The sequence below is a fragment of the Dermacentor andersoni genome, chromosome 2, assembly GCF_023375885.2.
Source record: "Dermacentor andersoni chromosome 2, qqDerAnde1_hic_scaffold, whole genome shotgun sequence".
Classification (NCBI taxonomy): domain Eukaryota; kingdom Metazoa; phylum Arthropoda; class Arachnida; order Ixodida; family Ixodidae; genus Dermacentor; species Dermacentor andersoni.
In genome coordinates this window covers 61,531,538-61,553,783 of record NC_092815.1, presented here as the reverse complement: position 1 = coordinate 61,553,783, position 22,246 = coordinate 61,531,538, and the positions used below count along the sequence as shown (strand labels likewise).

At 45.4% G+C, this 22,246-nt stretch overlaps 1 protein-coding gene across 3 annotated transcripts in view; it reads right to left on the bottom strand.

The window, feature by feature from the left end:
- LOC126542588 (synaptogenesis protein syg-2-like) overlaps positions 1-22,246 on the bottom strand; it is a 269,117-nt gene that overhangs the window by 15,972 nt on the left and 230,899 nt on the right. For 2 of the 3 annotated variants that reach the window (XM_055077079.2, XM_050189725.3), the window contains exons 5-10: positions 19,192-19,503; positions 10,674-10,964; positions 9,547-9,855; positions 3,668-3,967; positions 1,881-2,009; positions 1,052-1,079 (exon numbers count right to left, since the gene is read on the bottom strand). In XM_055077079.2, the coding sequence (XP_054933054.1) occupies positions 1,052-1,079; positions 1,881-2,009; positions 3,668-3,967; positions 9,547-9,855; positions 10,674-10,964; positions 19,192-19,503 (1,369 nt within the window). The remainder of the gene's footprint in view (positions 1-1,051; positions 1,080-1,880; positions 2,010-3,667; positions 3,968-9,546; positions 9,856-10,673; positions 10,965-19,191; positions 19,504-22,246) is intronic. The other variant, XM_055077080.2, reaches the window with a different exon arrangement.

The window sequence follows — 22,246 nt, the reverse complement described above, 5'->3', positions numbered from 1 at the left end:
TTGGCTTCACCGGCGAGTTTCGGCATGGTGGAAACATGCTATCGTGTCCCCAATACCGGAATATCAAATCGGGCGTCCGATAACAGGAGTGCTGCTAGCAACATGTCTTATGAACCAGTGGTCAATCAAACCACAAATCAAGCGTTCTTGGGCTGAACGACATTCTTTTTTTTGGAAACAAAAGGCCGGAAGATTACTACCTGACGAACCCTTTTGCTTCAAAGCTGCTTCGTTACCAGGCGAATGAAGTACACTTGCGCATTGCAATACAAGTATTACTTGCGTTCACACAATACCACGTCAAAAGGTGCCAAAACCCACTCTGCTGATTGTGTCTGCACCTACAGAAATTGTGGTATGTTTGAGCACTTAGAAATGCTAGAAAAGGGAACGAGCGTCAGCCGCAGTTGTGCACGCGAGACCGGTGTGAATGCTCTTGAGAGTAATAATAAAACGAAAAAAACGAAGAAAAACGGATGCTTTCTTTTTACTTTCGGGAAAAGAGAATTTGTCAGCACTCGCAGTGAAATATAAACTACAAGAACAGTAGATGTTCTGCTGACTTGAAGGACGAGTCAGTAAAACTCTCAATTGTTAATACCCGTGGTCTGTTATTTCATTGTGTCTCATCTTTATTACTCATCCAAGTTCCTCCTCGTGAAGGAATACGGCGTAAACGGTGCCTTCGTATTTTTCCTCCCCCCCCCCCCCTCCATTTTTGTGCAATGCATTTCTGCAGTTAAAAAGAATCTTAGGCCCACTGCGCCATCACTCTTTTCAAGTTGATCAGCACTAACGCATGTGAGCAAGAACCGAAGAATAAACTTGCGCTTGATGTTGAGAAAGTCATGCTGGTGGTCATGCTGGAACCAAAGTCATGCTGGTATATTCGCAACCCCATAACAGGAGCGAACATGTCCAGAGCCTCAGATGCTGGCGGTTGCAAAAATTACTTGTGCTTCTAGAAGCACTTGTCGACATTCCTATACTTCTCCAGCTTACTATTATGACAAGACACACTCAGCCTCAAGACTCAAACGGATGCACTCACCTTTCATTCCTGTTCCAAACATTCTGAGCTGCGTGCACAAGGGATAAAAACATGAACATGAACGCTCTTTTGCTCGTTAGAGCTCACTAACGTTTCTAAAGAAAGAATACAACGAAAGAATACAATAAAAGAACGTCAGATAACAGATTTACCCTAAAATGAGGAAACATCAGCTTTTGCATTCAAATATGCAAAAACAGTACGTGTGCCTCTTAGTTTATCGAATCCCCTCGAGTGGTTTTTCGTGTCTTATTGTCCTCCCTCTATTTAAGTGCGCAAGATGACACAACATGAGAACTGATTTAATAGCCAGCCAGTCAGTGTGAACAATAAGTGTTTCTGGAGCATTCCTTACTAGCTTATGGAAGCCGCGGCTACCAGCCCTTTATAGTGAAACTAGTCGGCTGTTGGGCTAGATCGTTGTATTATTACATGCGAAATTTCCTCCAGATGTATCTCTTTTTCTTTTTCATGGTTAAAAAAACCAAATACGTGGTGCCATTTTCTTCCCCCATGTGAACTATTATTTCTTTTTGTGTTTGCATTAATCAGTGGCAATTACTTCCGTCGCTTGGAAAGCTCTAAAATTTGTGGCAGAGTGTAGATTTTCGTGAATGAAGCACGGAAAAACGTGTGGCTGTGGACGAAATAACGAGGTATTATGTTTCATTATGTCACCTATTCTCTTAACTGAAAGAATGTCAAAGATTGGCGCTCGAACGTGCATCTTTGTATATCAAAATCACAGCATGAAAACTAGTGTTTGCGCAGAACCGATCCACCGAATCATGATCGCGTAAGATTCAAGCCCAGAGCAGCTAAACCTCACCTCGGTTGAAGAGGATCTTCCGCCTGAATTTTCCCAGCGTAAGTGCGATGAATACGATGAGAAAGGCTGCTACGGCGCTCAGTGTGGCTGCCCACAGCGTGGTAGACCCTAGGGACCACTTTGTGTCAGCTGCGTGCAATGTAAGAAGAACCAGCGAGGGCCGGGATTCAGAGGCGGGCTAGCAATACCATCCTGAGTTATTTTCCTGCTATGGAGTAACAAGGCTGAGGCAATGTGCTCCTAATCTTAATTTGAAAACATTTATTTGCCTAGTTAGAGCCAAGGTCAGAGCAAGGTCACGATCAAGGATGTCGCAATTGTTTCTCTGAAAAATTTGGGCTGCTCCCGGAGATGTTGCACCTTTCATCGCCTTGCTCCGCTCGCCGCTAGGGAGGCGCGCGCCAGAACAATTACAGCGTGACTCGGCATTCCGAAAGCTCATACATGCGCTAGGGGCATATTGCAGCGGACGTGACCAAGAAGACTTCCTCGTTCCTGGCCGTTCTAGGCGGCCGCACGCGACGTAATCGCACTCCTCGAGAGATAGGAAACTCCCCAAGATCTTCATGGGAGATTTCTACGTGGACTTCACGAAGCCGGCCAACCAGTGGTTTCCCCGTTACATGCATGGGGTAACTGTTTGGCGTCACCCTGATCCCCATGTACCGAGTGCCGATTAACTGACGTGGCAGTGCCATCGACCGCCTGTCCACCAGAGGGGTTGGTCCAGCCTTACGCAAGTACATCTCCTACTTCAGTGCGCATAGGCCACTACTTTCTATAACGAATGGCACCCATGCACCCGAAGAAGTAAAATAAAAATAAAATAGAACCTATGAATAGGATTTGAGAATATAACTTAAGAAATAAAATGCTTTCCCTCACATTTGCCATTTTCATCTTATATACCGTTCATGAGTGTCTCGCATCACAGGATAATTGAAGGATTGTTTCTGCTTTAAATGTTTTATTTCACATAATCCGCACTCCTGACAGAAACCTTGTGATTGCGCAAGCCTGGTGATGGAGTTTTACTTTATTTGTATTGTGACCTTACTTTATGGTCACGTCTCGGGAACAGAAGATTAGCGCGCTGTCTATGTCTATTTGTGCCGCTAAATAATGCATTACTGAAGAAGCAATTACAATTTGCTTGACATTTCTCTTACCATGTATCAAGTGAAAGGATAATACAAAAGCAGGGTTAGGCCCTCTTGTACTGGTTCATTGCAAAAAAAAATAAACAGTGAGCCTGGCTTTTTCTATTCTTTTTTTATTACCTCTTTGCGTTCATAATCTTTGCTCACCATTCAATCTCACCAAGTTTGTAGTCCTGCATGTGGTGTATTTTCACTGTACAGAAATCACCCCCATCACCTGTAGGTACACAATAGAATGTACTCGAACAGCTCTCAACCAATGGCTCGTTTTGGCCAAGCACCATGTCTGATTGCAAAAGCTTGTTGGGCAGTGACAAGAAAACTTCGGCAACAGTAGAATTTATACAGTATATGGAAGAGCGAAGGAAAAGAGCGAGGCATATTACAGACAGTTTTTGCAATAACGTCCTGCGAGCGAACCGTTCGTACATCTGCGCTTTCGAAAAAAAAAAAACGGTAGTATTGAACATGGCGCCTACCAATATAATATGCAGTTAACTACAGGGGTCATGCAATTTCCCACATCTCTTAGTAGCATGACGACCTACGTGTTAATTCAGTAGCTCTTAGAAACAGGTTCTCGATTCAGCAGTGCAAGCTTATGAAAAAACTCGCACTTGTCCTCACCTTTGTTGACCAGTCCCCTGCCCACAGGCAGTGTGAACACGGTCAAATGGACGGGCTCGCTGCGGCCGTTGGCGTTGATACCGTACAGCGCCATCTGGTACCGCGTGGCTGGCCTCAGTGAGTGGACGCGGAAACTGGGTTGGCCGGAGGTGAAGTTTGTCATGATAGGCGTGGTCTGGCCATCCTGGAGCTCTAACAAAAAAGTCTGCTGCTGTCCTTCCCCGCTGCGCTGGCACACAACGTGCACGCCTTCTGACGTCACTTCCTCGACGCTGCAGTTGTATGGTGTCACTGGAGGACCTAAAGCGAAGATGAAGCTTCTTTTGTGAGTCAAAACAAAAACTCATTGCCTTTTATCATTACATAGTGTATGAAAACTTGTGAGACAAAACACATGGTTGTTCTAAAATTTGCCTTAATTTAGACCGCCAGCATCTCGAGTGTTAAGTTTTGAACCTTCCACATCGCACAGTCATTATAAGGATCAAATATCATTATCGTGACAGCGATTATGACACTACTAGTGGGGTGCCAGGACATTAGTTCTTCTCTGACCAATTTTCCTGAGAATAAAAAGTGTAACATTAATTATCCTAATCCCTACTCCACACAAAGCATCCCAGGTTATAAAGTGAATATTTCTTCTGTTTGCGATTCTCACAATGCACTTTTCTTCTTACTTGCATTTTGCATCTAAGTTTGCATATGGGAGAGCGCTAATGGGCTTCCTGCACGTATTCTTCTGACATAATTCCATGATTCGCGCAGCAACACTCTACATTTATCGCAATTTCTCTGGAATAACTTCATAATTTGTTCTGACAAATTTTGCAACCGAAGCGGTTGTACACTGGGAGCCACTCATTACGTTCACGCAGCTTTTTAGATGATGGCCTTTCTGGGAAATATTTATTCTTGAGTATTTTGCGACCTTGTCCTGCATCTTGGACCCATCAAATGCGATCGTTTACAGTTATAGAGTTAAAGCGCCGAGTGTATAATAAAGATCTATTATTCACGTAAAGAAAGCAGACATCCTCTGCTGCATACATTTTTTATTTCAGACATACTCTATTTGCCTGATTATGTCTGAAATAGAATAACTTTATGGCAACCAACTCTCACGTTCAGAAGCACTGAATCTCAAGTAGACTGTTTGGAATTGCGACCACGGAACGGGGCAAACAAAATTTATTTAATCGCCTGCGCATCCGAAATACTCGGCGATTTAGGTACTGTGCAATTGATGTTGCTCTTGGACGGCCAATTGAGGGCTTGTCATTGCAGAATAAGTTGTGAGGCCATAGGCCAATAATTTGTAAGGCCAGGAACCGGGTGAAAAATCCGAGGACATCTAAGCACTTCTTATGATTTCTGAATGCGAAAGCATTAATGTCCAATTAAACACCGCTGAGCGGTCCTTCGAGTTATGAGCTACTCGCTGGCAAGGGAGCGCGTTGACACGCTTGGCCAACGCCTCCTAGATAACACAAGGGCGGCGCACTTCGATCCGTGACGTCACGCTACCTTGCCCATCTGTCATGCAATCTAGTGGGGACGCTCCCGACTAAGCCGCGGTTATTTGGACGTACCCGGTTTTGTCACGTCGGGCTCGGCAATCGTCCACGTAGCTTCGTGTCATAAAGCAGAATGCCCAGGCCGGCCATCCAGCAGGCGCTGGTTTAGCCCAGTGGGTAAAGCGCTCGGCTTCCGAGCGTGTGAGTCTAGGTTCGAAACTCACTACCGCCAACGTTCTTCCTTCCTAATGTTTTCTCTTTTTTTTATAGAGTAATTCTTTTATAGTGATTACCGAGGCGAAGTTAGAACAGAGGCGAGCTTGCGCGGACAAGGAGCGCGTAGATAACACAGGCTTCCGAGAGTAGGAGCGAGGTGACGTGGCTTCGCGGCGAAACCTTCTCCCCTCACGCAACACCTAGTGCGTCAGTGCAGCAACAGGTGTACCCCTTCGCCCGCACTGATCCGTCGAGACGCGCTAGTGACGTGGCGTCACAGGTGTTGTGAATTTAGGTCTGTTTCACTGCTACAGCTGCCGGCTTTTCTACTCAGTGGACCATTTGATGCTTTTTCATAAACAACCGAAAATGGGTTGAATAATGCGGGGCTCTGCAAATTTGCACCATTATATGCCTGTTTGCTTTTCTCTTTTATCGTATTTGGTATTCTTCCAACACTTCTATCCGCATCAACTTGATTGCCGTTTCGTCATATTCCTTGTAGACTGCCGGTCATTTCTTGTATACTGTTTGTGCTTGTGTGTTATGCTAGCTATAAATGCAATACACAGAATGTTTCAGGTTGCACTGCAAACTGTCTGCATAACTGTGTGTTCTGTTTCGTTGTGTAGCCTAGTCAGGAGTCATACAGATACTTCTTGCCTCATATCATCTGGCAGATAAACGTCTTGTGTATTGTATACCATTGTTTACGAATGTCATAATTCGGGACACGAAAAAAGGTACACTCTGCCGAAATAAATAAATAAAATATACACGGACCATAGTCCAGCTTTGTTCGAGTTATCTAATGCTCCTATAGATTACGCGGCATCTAATGGCAAAACTAAGCAAGCTGGCGCTACATAGGCACATGCGGAATGAGATTCCAAGGACTGCACATTCACCCAGATCCCTTCAGCCCGATCATATTATATTACTTTGCCTCTTTCCTTCTGCGTATTCTTTATAGTCTGTCCTCTTTGCAACGCGAATCAGCCAGGACACCAAATAACCGTCGGCCTCGACGCCAAGACTACTGCATCGAAAGCCTTCAACACCAGCTATTACACTTTTTCGCCCTATTCTTGTGCGCCTGATGTTGTCTCATTCTGAGCTTGCGAGGAGACACTGGTACGTGGTCTCTATTGGGTGAAAAACTTAAGCACAGTTCGATCAGTCAATCGTAACAACAACAAAAAAAACGCACATCGGCTTCTGCGTGCTTGCGCGACAAGCGGGAAAAAACAGGTCACTTCGGGGGCCACCTGCTGCCGAAGTAAATATGGGAGAGATTGTAAAAGCGCTAGCGCCTGCCGCCGCACCACTTTAAGGGTTGCGTATTCGATCCCTAGCCTATCAGATAGAACGAACACGCAAAACGTGTACGCATTAGCCTTCGCCCAATTCTTCCCCTTGTGAGCGGGAGGAGAGTGAAGGGCAGAGTGTTGGGAGAGAGCGGAGTCGTAGGCAACGACGGGAACATCAAAATTGAATTTCACCGCCCTTTCTGCGCATGTGTGAGGAGCAGTGGTAGCGAGAGAGAAATGGGGGGACTTTTGGTCCTTCAGATCTTCCTTCGCTTAGGTACTGCGGAGGAGAACGTAGCTTGCTTCATTCCATCCCTAGCCGAGCTCGGAATACAGAATGCGCGACTTGCGCAGTGAAGACGTTAGGCCTGAGGAGAGTTTGTTGCATTTTATTGCGACGGCAGCATACTAAAATCTGGTACTAGTAGCGTCATTTTGGACGACATTAATGGCAAAGCATTACGTTGTGCGAATGCATTCTTTATTAGTGCAGTTAGCATACTGCAGCCTTCAGGAGATTCGCCTGAATGGAAACACTTGATGGATTGCACTGTTTGTATATTTAATTTGAAGGTAAGGAAAGTGAACGTCGACATGCAATTTAATATACGTTGGTAATTGTGAGAGCTGTATAGCAACACAGACATTACGCCGTTCCGAGGTATGCGAAAACACTTCGATGAATTGAATCAAATCTCGTAACCTGTATGTAAAGTAAGAAAGGGAACGTCCTCGTGCAATTCGCATGCAACGTGATCGAAATATTTCCCGAACGCGCGCTTGAGAGCAGCACAATACCACTGCGCAAGCGCTCGGCTACATGGCATTTTCATATTTCGCGGGCTTTCTTCGCAACCCGGAAATAAATGACTACGTGAGACGTATCGTAAAGGAAACAACTCAATCTGTGGTTTCTGAAGCGGTTCTACAAATCTGCATATCATACTTGGGGTCCTCAATCAATAATTAAAAATGTGGGTAATTGAACTTAAATAATTAGTGAGTTATGGGGAAAACAAAAAATTGGCTGTGTCACTATAGGCTATTGCGAATAGTATGCGTTCGGTTCAATTCACTTCCGACGCACCTTTCATACTTAAATTCTTGGCTCAAGTTATGTGGAACACCTTGGATAAGAAGTAGCGCGAAGTTGAAGAAACCTTAAATTTATCGCATGATAAGTTATACAAGCGTCAGACTATTTTTGACGTAATAACGCACTCACGTTCTTGTTCCTAGTGACATATGGCTTCAATTGCGAAGAAGAAATGAAAAGCGAATCGAACCTGAGATGGTAGCTTGAACCACAGAATATTTTTGTATACTCGGCGCTATGCAAAAGCGGTGTGGAGACCACGTTCATTGGAAATCAAAAGTTTTCGATGATATGTGAAAATGAACGAGTATTGTGGGCGTCAACATTTACAGCAAAATACTACAGTAATGGTGTAGTCATTTGTATTAGTACTCAGGGAGTGTCTCTGGAACATTCACTACTCCTAGGACAGTCTTTCTGCAGCTTCAATGTTGCAGCCCACGTGGAAACAGTCATGTCATGTGGTTCACTTCAAAAGCAGTCGTACACGGGAATACTTTTCCCGTAATAAATTGAAGCAGTATTGACGCCTAGTCCACAAAGTATAAACCCTTGAAAGAGCACCAATTTCGATATTTACTTCACCGAATTGAGTGACTAAATGCATTGGTGTTCCAGTTACTTTTGCGCCAATGTGCACGTGCTAGACATTTTGGGAAAATAGTAAGCGTAGTAAGTAGTAATAGTAAGAACACTAGTGACTTCCCTGGATATTATTGTGGATATGGCGCATAACCTCTAAAGGGATGTAGGACTCGTCAGTAATGCTAAGTGTATGTGACTTTGTTGCTAAACGCCCTCAATTATCTTATTGCACCGTGTGTTGTCGGGTAATAAAATAAATATAGAACCAGAATGCATTCTTTTCGAAATAAAAACGAACAGGGAAGCTATGTGTTTGGATTTGCTTCCCATGCTCAGGCTAACTAACCCCAACAGAAGAGGATGGTTATTACATGTCTTTTTTTTTTAGTAATCATGAAAGTCTCTGGCAGGGCGAATTCGTCGCTCGTGAAGTGACCTCCAATTTTCCACAATTTTCGTCATCTGACCTTGTCCGGTCCCATTAATTTTTAATCCAACCGCATCAGTGAACCCCCTGCCGTCCTCGACTACCTTTCCCTTCCTTTGAGACTCATTCTGTCACTCTACTACACCACCGGTTTTCTTCTCTACGTATTACCTGACCAGCTCAACTTTACTTCTTGTTCTTAATTTTAACTGGAAATCAGCTATGCGCGTTTACTCTCTAATCCGCAGGACTGCCTTTTTGTCCTTTCAAATACGCCTGACATATTTTTCTTCATTGTTGACTGTTTGTTGCTTAAGTTATTCCTATTTTCGCCTTGTAATGCGCTGAGAGCAACGGTGTAAAATCATTGACACCATAGGACACACCAGACAAGGATGACTGATGCCATTGTCAAGTGCGTTCTATTGTGTTATTAGTTTTACTGAGTTGTATTCAGCGCCCCCCCCCCCCATTATAAGACGAATCAACACTTACTTGTCCAATTGTCCACTTTTTAGCTTTTCTCAAACAGCGTTGTTATTTTCCAAGTTTATGCCCTATACTTTAGTGCCCGTATGATTTATTAATGAAATGCCCTTTTTTTTCAAGAATATCGGTAAGCCGTCCTTCATGGCTGGAGAGTGCATGCCGTATGTGCTGTCTATGTTATGAAAGCCAGCTTACCTCACTCAAGAATACTGCTCGTGAGCGCAAGAAAGGAAACTCACCGACGGGGTGTATCTGGAAGATGCAAGGCTCGAGGCTCTCGCCGACGGCATTGCGTGCACGACAGTAGAGCGTGCCGTAGTCGGTGTCCGAGCGCGGTGTGTAGCGCAGCACCGAGCGCAGCGGTGCCCCCGGGGGTGTCAAGAAGCTGGCGTTCGGAGACAGTGGAGCGGAGCGGTGCGCCTGGTGGAAGGTCCACGAGAAGGTCACGTTGTTCGGGTCCGCCTCCACATCGCATTCCACGTCTACCGTCTCGTGCTTCGCTACCGAGTGCGAATGCTGTCGGTGGCCCAACTGGCACACTGGTGAATCTGCAAGTAAATCGCACAACGACCCAGTCGGGACAATAAGCGTCAAAGAGGGCAAGAAGAAAGTAGAAAAGGACAACAAGATGATCATTTAGAGGGAAGCAGTCGAGTGTACACTCACGGGGTGAGTGGAGAAAATATGAAGAATGATTTCGGTTTCAGATGTTTCATTATCCATGAAGCATTTAGCCAAAAAGATGGCTTTGTTGCAGCAGCAGTCTATGTGTTGCACTGCACGCTTTACAGGGGAAGCAGACTTCGCTGGGCAGGGTGCGCGTACGCACGCGCGTCCAAACGCTCGTGCGCTCACACCAGTGCCCTCTTCCATGCCTAGAGGAGAAAGTTGCCAGTCTAGTCGCAGTTTTTGTTGCATCTCCGAAAATAGTAAATAAAACCAAAATGTTCACTCCAAATCAAGAAAAATTATGTTACTACAATATTTTGATCGAAATGAGCAACGCTTGTTTTAAATATGACATTTTTATTCACAAATCCATGCGCTTTCATCTGAGGATAAATGCAATTTTCCCAGCATTTATTTGCATTGTCTAAACGTACAAAAATCAAACCAAGGACATCAGAAAATTCCTACAGACTATATTCGTACATGTTGGTTTCGAAGAGAACTGTTCCCTTTATTCTATTTGAGTTAAAAAAATATTGTTTCCTATATTTTCATACCTAAAGCTTACTTACACCCGCATAGCAACTATTCCATCATAACTAAATCACCCTACTTATAAACAGCTGCTAAGCACAATGTAAGAATTGCCCAAGGGGACTTCATCAAGAGTGGCGTGATGCTGAACATCAAAACTCACGCAGAACCCTGAGCCGTAGACGGTTGCTCTCGGCTTCACCTTCCGAGTTGGCAGCGTGGCAGGCGTAGAACCCACTATTGGTACGGTTGACAGAGCGCAGCGCGAGTGACTGGTTGCTGACGATAATGCCTCGGGCGCCATCCGTGTGGAGGTCCCGACCATCGAAGGTCCACGAGACCTCGCTCACTGGTGGGTTGGAGCGCACACTGCACTCGAAGTAGATGTCGATGCCCTCGTGGATGTTGGACGGACTGAGGCCGCTTCCCAGCCGCAGCTGCACCACCGGTTTGTCTGCGCGCCGACACGGAAGTTTAACAGCAAGTTAACCACATTGATGAGCTCCTGTAAAATAAGTGGATTAGAGAGGAGCAGGCGTGCTGTCATCCAACACATAGCCTAAGCACGTTATCGCCTGAGCAAGTCTCAGTAGGCAAGACGGACTGATTTCCTATTCCCCTTATTGCGATGAGCGCCTATAAGTTCGCCATCGATCTATCAGTGTTAATACAACGTGATCTCACGCAGAGGCACCTGGGCTTCGGAAAATATTAGGTAAAAGAAAACGCAGATCCAGCGGAATGGCGGAATCTAAATGATGCGAAGCTTGTTTGAGTTAGTGAGGTAGCAAGAGTGGTGGACGGCACGAGCCAAGCCTCGTAACGCGCTGCTGTTAGCTGTTCGTCGAAGAAAGAATGCCGATGAGAGTTGTATTCAAAGAGACACATGTCTAAATGTACTTAGGACTTCACATTCCGTGATTTACAGCGGCACATCCCTTTCTGAGGGATCCGCCAAGAACGGGCACATACCCATTTACACACACCCAGTTACACATACCGAGTTTCACATACCCAGTGCCAAAGTTGTTTGTTCGGCCAGGCATACCCTATTTACTAAGCCTACTAAGTATACTAGAAAATGTGGTATATATATATATATATATCGAGGAAGCGATGATGAACGTCAAACACCGGGGAAGAGGCAACACAAGCTTCGCTTTAAAAGTACTCTTGACTGTGTTCTAACGATGCCATTTAAATGGGTGCTCCATCACTACTCCACGATAAGATTCCAAGGACCGGAGAATGGCTGCATTGTAAATTAACGGTTCTAGTTCGCATAACCGCTTTAGCGGGTCTCAATAACCGTAGCACTAGAACATATGAAGACTACCATGTTCGTGATGCTGTTACTACATTGTGGTTTTTTGTGCGCTGCCTGCGCATAGTTAAGTATTATGGAATCATTCAAATTTCTGCAAATATTTAGCTGTGACAGGGCAAATTAGCACATAAGTTCGTAGCCGATAGATGTACGCTCATATTAATCTGTAAACCACAGCGCTATAGCAAACTGTACCGATGACAGTGTTCAGTGGTGCCTTACACAGCTTCTGTATACTGCAGTTAGCATAAGTTAGGCTGATAATGACGAATGATCACAGTGTTGCGGGAAAATGTACGTTTTAGAGGTAACATAATAAATAAGGGAGACTAAATGGCTCCTCGTGCTGGGGTCCTCGAGGTTAAGCACTTCACCAGTAAAGCTTTTAATTATTATTATTATTATTATTATTATTATTATTATTATTATTATTATTATTATTATTATTAATTAGATTTGAAATATTCTTCCTTCTGTGCGCATACATTGCGCGCTTGGTATTTTCATGGCGAAAACAAAAAAATTTGGTTGACGCAGAACACATCTGAAACGTGAAAGCCTTGCACTCTCCAAGTTATAACTCCTAATGCGTTCGAGGGGTCCTGAGAAAAGAAAACGACAACTCTGTATATTTTACTAATATTGCAGGCATCTGCTCTATCTACTTTTCCGGAGCTGATATGACATTTTATTTTCGGAGAAATAAATCTTCGGTTTATGCTTGATAGAATACTCTTCAAAACTTAGGGCTTCTAAAGGCCTCTTGCGTTTCTCAAGGGCGAGATTGTGGAAAAACCTCACTTTTCACCGTTGGCTTTGCCTCCTACGTCAACGAGTGAGAGGTGTTGAATTGGCGCTCTCGCCTCGCCGTGTAGACGACTGCTGATGAAAGCTCAGCGCCGGCGAATCACGAGAGCGTATGCGAACGATTGGATAGGGAATTGCTTGTGCGATCTCGCGCCAGGTTAATTTCAAACTTGCAGGATGCCTATAAAGTACTTCAGCTTATGATTTATACCAATGCAGAATTTAACATCTTGGCAAGAGAGAGAATGCTTCATCGGATACCCTTTCTCAGTCAGCACTTCAGCGATATTCATTGTGTGAATGTACAGCAATTGGTTTGTCAAAGAGCACTTCACGAAAGCTCTCGACGCATACCCATGTAGTTCTCAGTGGTACGGTCCTGACTGAGGCTCTATGTTACCAACCGGTTCCCATGAATATTCTAGGTATTGAGCTAAAGCAGGGCTTATGGTTGTTATAGTGATTAAGGAGCGAAAATTCACTTTTCACGGAGTTTGCTGAGTTGCACATCCCGTACGTTCCACTTGAGTGGGCCTGGTTCCAGTATTCTTAAATTTGAGCATGTGAGAACAGGTATAAAAATTTTCCACGTGAAAAAAAAGTGGGGCCAGCCGTGCTACCCTTCGAAACATAACATGTACGTTGTTGTGCCATACTACGAGCACCAGCTAGCGACCACGTGGCGACGGATGCTGCCCTACTACACGCACCACGTGGCTACCACGAGTTGACGAGTGCTCCCACTTCTCCGCGACGAATCGAGAATTCGACACGAAAGGCGACTAAAAGAAGCGCCGAGCCATCTCCGCGGCGCCCAGCTATCTCCTCGACGAATTCGACGCGGGCGAGGTCATCACCCTGCGCTGCCTGGTTCCTGCCGACGAGAACTCACCCAAACCGGTTCCTGCCGATGAGGGGTGACGGAAGGGATTTAAGGGAGAACTGGCCCATTGTGAGAAGAGAGAGTCGCTTACAACCACCCAGTCGATCTGATGCGCTCCTACTACTACCTGTAGGCTATCATCGACTATCTGTAAATATTGTATAAAGCTTTTCGTTTCCTCTTCGTCTATGGAACGAGTCCGTCTTTCGTCCTCCACCCCGAAGTCACAACAGCGGGCACCGTATTGAGCACCATATGAGAGATATGTTGAAGTAAACCGCTCTTTTGTGTGTGCTTCATTAAGAGTGTTTTGATGAAGCACGCGTTACTCGTCAGCTGTATTGAGTCAGGTCTAAGCACCCGCATCCACAGACCGTTTCAAGTTTAGAATTTTGTTTATCTATGCCCTTTGCATACTGCACCAAAAATTGTGTGGGTGGATAACAAGGGACACTTTTAGTTTCTATTAAGTGCCTTTACATTTGTCATTTCTTTGCTCAACGCTTGCGCTTTGCCAGTTTCGGTGAGAGAGCCCTGTCACAATCGCAGCATGCGCGAGAGCTTATGCGGGAAGAAGATAAGGTGCAGCTGGCTGACATTTTCCTTGTTAGCCAAGATATTTTGATAATAGAAAAAGACACATGTAAGAGATGAAGTGTTGAGCCACTTCAGATTCCAAGACGCACATTGACGTACTTTGTGACAGAATTTATGGCTTTCTAGGGCAATGCAGAATCCTCGGCATCCTAAAATCCACCTTTGCCTTCACATCTAATTTCTTTGGCTCAGCCGGATTTCTAGCGTATTTTGAGATCATTATATGTGGCACAATGAAAACTCCTTTATTTTACTTCTCAAGGCGCCCACGTTGCTTCCTCTTGCCTTTATCAATTTGAAAAATATATGCAACGGGCTTTTCTCGAAGAGAATAATATACCACATAGGCAAAGTTTTCTTAGTTCATTGAGTACCACTGTTTAAGCCACCAATACAATGCTTTCGTGACCACCTTGTTCCTTCTGTCCCCCACAGTTACAGAGTTAGTCACGACTGGGGCTCGTTGTTCTCAAATATAATGGCTGTGCATTACGGGTAACAACAACAACAAAAACAACAAAAACAATAAATGCAGCAAGCTTGCAAATTGTAGAATCAATGTTAGGCTTATACTGCAAATATTCAGATTTCTATGGCTCGCGACTGTAATAGTTGCAGAAACAACAAATGCTCCTCGAGACGACCTTGGATGTGGGAGATTTCATGTTGGAATTCAAGCACGCTTCGTCTAGAATGTGAAAGAAGAGGAAGCAGAGAACGGGGTGAGAAGAAGAGGGGTCAGTGAAGATTGAGATTAAATGGCGGACAATATCCGTCTTACTTAAGTTCTCTGTTGTGGTTAGTTGATTTACCCGGACCGACACATATTTTGGCACAGCCGACGACGAACATGCGGGTTACGCTCTGTATCGACCAGCCATCTTCGCAGCATGTTGTCTTCAAAGGTTACCAAGTACAAGGTCAGCCATCAACTGACCTTCCACGTCATATTAGCTCAGCAGACCTCATCGACACAGTTATGAAAGAAGTCTCGATAGAAAGCGAGCAACTTATTCAAATGGAGTCGGTGAAGGTGAATCTGCAACTAGCAGCACTGGAAGAACTGATCCTGGAGCCAATGCAATCTGGACGTTTCATGCAAGAAACCACTGTGTAGATGAGCATCGTTATGAAAATTACTGAAGAGCAGTAGCGACAAATGGCGCAGCACTGTCAAATAATGAAAAATCTAGTTGAGTCACTTAGCCTAGACAAACCAGTGCGGAAGCTTGTGGAGCCGGACATTTTTTAAGAAAACCCCCAAAGCCCTCAACGATGGCTATCCCTTTATGAGTACGCATCAGAAAAGAATAAGTGGATCTCCGATGATGAAAAAATGCAGAACATGCGAGGTTATTTTTATGCCACCACGAGGTAATGGTATAACTGGCAGCTTCTTGACAAGTCAGCATCATGATGGGAGAAGTGCATAGTGTGTTTCCTAGCTAGTTTCGAAGGCAGAGCTGTAAAGAGATTGGACGCTGCTCTAGGTTACCAGTACACATGAGGCTGCCTTCTAGAGTATACCCTCGAGAAGCGCCGTTTGCTGCACACCGCTGAACCTACACTCACTTCAACGGCAGTTCTTGCCTTGGTGACCCCCAGTCTCTGTGGGGACCTTCGGAATGAAGTCCAGATGAGAGCCCCAAGAACCCTAGAGGAGCTCTTGCAATGCCTCCAGAATTTGCTACCAGGAACAGGAGTGGAACAGGAAAGCTCAGCGAGGAGTAGACAACTGGCTTTTAGCAAGCAGGACATGAATAAGTTGAGTTACTCTAAGGAGTTCCTATCCCCATATACATGTGCACGTAACTATATGCACAGTTTGTGCCAATCTGCTGATAGTGAGTGAGGTAGCATCGAACACCATTCTGACAGCGCAGGCACCATTCTGACACAGTATCAAGCTCCCTACCAACTACAACCAAACTTATTAAAGTAATCGGCACCACCATAACGATCACCATGAAACGGCGTGCGTATTGTCGTCCAGTTTACTACAGGTACCTTTCAAAATCGACAATTTCGAAATGAAAGCCTGGGTAGACAGTGGAGCTTCAGCATCAATTATTAACAAGAATCGATTAAACATCAATCGTTTTCACACTGGTAAAGCTCTTCAGCTACAAGGATGCGATGGTTCGGTGAGCTTACACAACGAGTGGGCGTTCGTAGCAATTGAATTTCAAGGTCATTCAGTCACCAGCCCCGTGTTTGCAACGAAGACAGCGCTTGTCTTCATCGTTCCTGTGGTCCCTTTCTATGTACGCGCTGAGAGTGATGTTTGCAATGGAATACCAACTAGCTCGCACCCAAACCCTGCTTCGATATGTTAAATATGACTTTCTGCTGTCTCACCCTTAAGTGAAGAAAATCAAGATAAATCTTTATTGGGATGACAAAGTGCTCATTGAAGAAGAAACAGCAGTGAAGGCAAATACTGAGATACCTAGACCACTACGAGTAATTCTGTGCGAGGGAGACATTAGAGCTGTACATCCATAGCTCGTTAGTAAGGGAACTACTCGCAAGCAATGAAGTCACATGCTGTTCGAATTCCATTTGCTGATAAAAAGGTAGTGCGAAAAGCTCCTTACATGATGTCAAGAGAAAAGAAGATATGGATAAAAAGGAATTGCAAGCTGTGTTAGAGGCTTATATTATTCGACCTTCCGACTCACTGCTTGCCTCACCTGTAACTATTGCACTCGAAGAAGATGGCACTATCCCTCTTTGCACTGACGTTAGGGCCGTTGACAAGCAAAAGGAACCTATACCTTTCCCAATGCCAAAGTTATATACCATTATAGACGAAACTGAAGGACGCCACTGGCTTTCTCGTATTGCTGTTTGTAAGAGGTTTTGGCTAATTTCCCTCACTGGGTGCACAAGGAAGCCCACTGAATTTGTTATGCCTTTCGAATTATTTGAGCATAATCGCCTGCCGCTCGGCTGGAGGAACTCTCCGGCTTGGTTTAAAAAGATTATGAATGACACATTGAAACTGCACCTAGGTACTTTTAGTAATGTCCACATAGATGACATCATCGTTTTTTGAGGCTAAAGAAGAACAGCAGAATCATCTGTGTCAAGTCCTGAGTGACCTCAGCCGCGCCCACCTTAAAATCAATTTCAAGAAAATAGCGTTTTTTAAAAAGAAAGTAGTGTTCCTTGACAAAGGGTCTACGACGGGTCTACTAAAAGCAGCAAGCAAGATTCTGCTGAGCGCATTTCAAAGTTATGGAAACCATAGAATGTCTACTCTCTTGAAGTGTTTCTAAGCCTTGCTGTACATTTCGGGTCCTTTGTAAAAGACTATGTGGTTAAGACCAAGTGCCTTAGACGTTTGATGCAAAAGGAAGTGCCTTTCCAATGGGATCCGGAGTGTGCAAGGGCCTATGGCAAATTAGTCCAACTGATATTTCGAGATGGGTTAATTACCTATAGCAGTTCGACTTTGATGTATCACATCGGTCTGGTCCACTACATACAGATGCGGACGCCATGTCTAGATTACTTGTCCACGAGTCAAGGGAACACCCAGAAGAATTGAATCAAGTTGCGAAAAAGCACTGAGGAAATGAAGTTTGTCGACGTAAGATACCACGTGCCACCGACAATGGTTCCCATGATACTTCAACTGTACCACGACTGTCCAGAGTCAAGGGGAAATGATGGCTTCTGGCGCATTTACAACAAAGTGCTAAAAATGTTTACTTGGTAAAGTATGAAGGACGACATCAGAAACTACTTGCACGTGCCACCTATGTGTAATGACTAAAGTGAAAGTCAAGAAGGCAACAGATGTGATGATAACTCTAAAGCAATCAAGCATACCGTTTGACGTCATCCACTCAGACTTCGCAGAACTTAAAAAACAAGGCACAAGGAAAACTCGAAGCGCTTTTACTCAGTATCGACAAGTGCACAAGAATTCTCACAGTCAAGGCAGAAAAAGAAGACGCTAACAGTGTCATTGCACTTCTTCAAGCTAAATGCTTCCAAAATATAAAGACGGTAGTGTGTGACAATGGCCTGGCCTTACGGAGCAAAGTCAATTGCACACGAAATCATGGGATTACAGTAAAAGCTTGCTCACCATACCATCCTGCAAAACAGCCTTACTGAACGTGCTCTAAAAGTCATCAAGCAATACATGAAGATGTACCGGAATCCGAAGTGGCTGGAAGTGCTGCCTGGAGGCTGCTACCAGGCACCTCAACCAATCATATACGAGTGGTTTAGGCGGCAGTTCTCTCTTTGCCGCCTCTGGAATGGTGCCTATTTTCCCTGCGGATTGCGAACTCGGCAGCCTGGGGAAGCTCACTCTCTCAGTGAGGTCAAGAAAAGCGGTAGACAAGAAGACGCTTACAGGAAGCGCATGAAGAAATTCGACATGAAGCGAAACAGCGACATACTAGATGTAGAAGTGGAAAAGAGCGTCCTAGTCATAAAAGTAACTGGAAGTACCAACGCTACTTATAACGGACACTTCCGCGTTGTCAAAACGGCACCACAGCAGGGTTTATTGAAGAAAGACTGTTTGGTACCAGGGAGCCAGCGGTCAAACAAATAAAGTGCGCCTCATTATGAAACGTGTTCAAATATTGCACCAGGCGGTGTCAACAAAAGAAGCTGGGTAGGATGAAGCAGACTGCGTCTGCGAAGTAAGAGAAGCGGAAGCAGAGAAGGAGGGAGAAGAAGAAGAGGGATCAGCAAAGAATAATTATTCAAAAAACTAGCGCAATATAACAGGGACAGAGACAGAGAAAACGACAGGACAAGCGCTCGTCCTGTCGTCTTCTCTGTCTGTGTCCCTGTTATTTTGCGCTAGTTTTTTGAATAATGATGACACACCGACTAGCATAGCTTTCTGCCTTGATAGCAAAGAATAAGCTGAAATGACGTACAACACCCATCTTACTGAAGATAAACCTTGTGGTTAGTTATTCTACCCAAACAGCTACGAGACCTTTACTGCAAATTTTCAGATTTCCATAGCTCGCAACTACAGCTAGCTGCAGCAACAGCGAATACTTCTCGAAACGACTTTGGATGTGGTCTTACAGTGGACGTCCAGTATCCAGGAGTCTTCCAGCGGCTCGGATGTGCTGCCCGGCGCTCCACCTATCGCCGAGTTGGAGGCGAGACAACGCAGCCGCGCGCCATGGTCGCGGTCTCCCGGCACGAAGTTCAGCACTCCCAGCGTGGTGTTAGGCGAGATGACGTGCGTCTCGGTGTCGTTCAGCTGGTACGGTCCCAGAAACCAGCGTACCAGTGCCTCTGGCCTTGAGCCGTTCACCTGGCAGATCACCTGCGCAGGTAGCTCCGCCGACAGTGGTCCCCGGGGTCCTTTGATATCAACCGAGACTGGCTTCACTGCATCACGAAGTTGAATGCAGAAAATTTAGGTAGATAAACGTGCTTTAGAATCAAAAGTTACAACAGAGACTGAGAATATGTCCCAGGCCTGGACACTTTCTAGTCTTCTTGAAGGTGTATGGACAGGCAACTCCAGTTCGCGCATTTAAAACGACAAAAAAGTTAGGATGAGATAGCAGATTTAGAAATAATAGCGTCTCCTAGTGGCCGCTGCTGCTATGATCCGCAGCAGCCTTTCCAAGCCCTTCCAAATAGCTCAACCGCTTTAGCGTTGCCCTGGTGAGCAAGTGGTTACAAGTTCAACCTCGGAAACAGTAAGCATTCCGATGGGGGTGGAATGCAAAAACGCTTGTGCTCGTGTACCATGCGCTGAGTGCACGTTAAAGCATAGCAGGTGGTAAAAACCAATCTAGAGCCTCCAACTACGGCGTTCCACATTATCCACTGTGCAGTTTCGGAACGTTACTCTTCAAAATTGTTATTACGGCTATTTGTCAGATTTCAAAATACACAGTAAAGTTACGGCATGCCTGTAAAACGATACGGTAACACAAACGAGGCACTTTCAATTATAGTTTTGTTGCTTCATACCTTCGTGAAGCAATACGGTCAACAGATGAGAAAAAAGGATACTGCTTTAGGTTTAATTATAGCAAACAACTGCTACATAGAAATAATAGCCTTCGCTCGGGTGCCACTGCTTTTGCACCGTAAGACGTGCGTGATGTTGCTGAAAGCACACGCTGTCGCTAGCACATAATACTCGAGCTAAGGTGTGCCTGTTCACTGTGAACAGCATTTCTATATGTCAGTAATAAAAAAGACCATCTAAAGGTTCATGCTGCGGCCAGATGTCTTATGCGCATGTAGCTAGCGCACTTACTCCGTGTGGAACACGAAAGCATCCCATCCCATCTTCGTGTCCAGAGAAACGCGCCTGTCTGTAGATCTCAAAGAGCATCGTCATATTGTCAAGCAGCGTCGTCTCTCTCCTCGAGCACGCTGCTGCGCCCACAGCGAGAGAGCATCCGCGCGTTGGTCTGCAGACACGTTGACGCCGGGACCAAGAAAGCGACTCGCAACGACCGCTTTTACGACCACGCCATTCAGACATTAAGCACACCGCTACCTGGTGGTCCCGGCAGCGGCGGCAAGATATCTTTGGCGCTGCGGTGAAAGAAACGCATCATCTTTTTCCGAGGACGCGTAAAAGCGAGGCGATGTCTTCCCATCAACTCTGCCAGCATCCCCTCCCCTCCCTTTAGACTGGTCTATTTTGCTTCCACCAGCAAAGTGGCACTCGTCTTCTTTTGCGTCCGCTCTTCGGTCTCCTCGGGTATTCTTCATCTCTACTGGCCTCCTTTTTCCTTCTGTATTGTTAAAAGATTCATATCGCATTGGGTGGCGAATGACGCACAAAATGTGCCAGACAAACGCACCATTTCGGCAACGTGAGCGCGTTCTAGCGACGTGTTTCGGCACGTGCTCTCATCCCTCGCAGAAATGTCTTGAAAGCGAAGGTTTTCTTTGCGACCCTCGCTGGGTTTTTGTTTCGCCAGCGTGGGTGCTGCGTGGCTGTTCTTTATCCGAATAGGCCAACCAGTCACAGCGGAGGACTCACGCGACACCATCCCTGGGTTCCTTGCACCACCACCAACAAATGGCGCTCGCCCCCGGGCATCCGCGGCAGCAGCGGCGGTGGCGTTAAAAAAAAAAAAAAAAGGAACCCGAAAGCTCGCCTTCACGCATCCGCGGCAGCGGTGGTGCCATTGAATTAGCCGGTCTACAGTGCCTGAATAAAGCTTTCCGTGTCCCTTTGCTCAGACATTCAATAACCAAACTCGTCTTTTTACTCCCATATGCACTCAGACAAAAAAAAAAAACATTATGGGGTTTTACGCGCCAAAACTACGATGTGATTATCAGGCACGCCGTAGTGGGGGACTGCGGAAATTTAGACCACCTCGGGTTCTTTAACATGCCCCTAAATCTAAATACACTGGTGTCTTCGTATTTCGCCTCCATCGAAATGTGACCGCCATGGCCGGGATTCTAACCCGCAACCTCGTGCTTAGCAGCCCAACACCACTGCCACTAAGCAATTACGACGGCTGCACTCAGATGAAGCTTCGCTGTATATAGCTGCCAGGGCGTTGGATCAGCTGCATTTTTTTTGTTGCAAGTCTCCGTAGCATACAGCTATTATAATATCCAGCTCTTGGTCGCCTATCCACTTGCGCTCAAGTATACCCACAATCATACAGGGACATTTGGAGTGTCGTGCGGCATCGCACAATTATATGGCGAAAGAGAGAGAGGAAGAAACAGATATAATCCAGACGATTATTTGAAGAAGGGGGCAAATAGTGCTATGACGTTTTCACAATTCGCGAGAAGAGCACACACTGCGATCTTCGGACATACCACGAGACGGCCAAGTTCCTCGAGCCACGTCGTAGCTCGTATCAGAGTAATAATAAAAATAAAGAAATGATGACTGAAATCAGATAAGCCGTGCGGAGTGCGTTCGCATCGTAATGGTGCTTTCTCAGAAGCCAACGTAGAAAGGTACGCATTCGATAGCTGCGGAGACAAACGAGTTGCTCAGTTGTCCGACGAAGTCTGCGAGCACTAACGGCATGTCGGCCTCTGTTTCAACTTCTTCTCTTATACGAAGCCATGAACATCGCCGTAAGTGTTTGTAATGCAAAGGATGCCGTGTTTTCACTCCGTTGGGCAG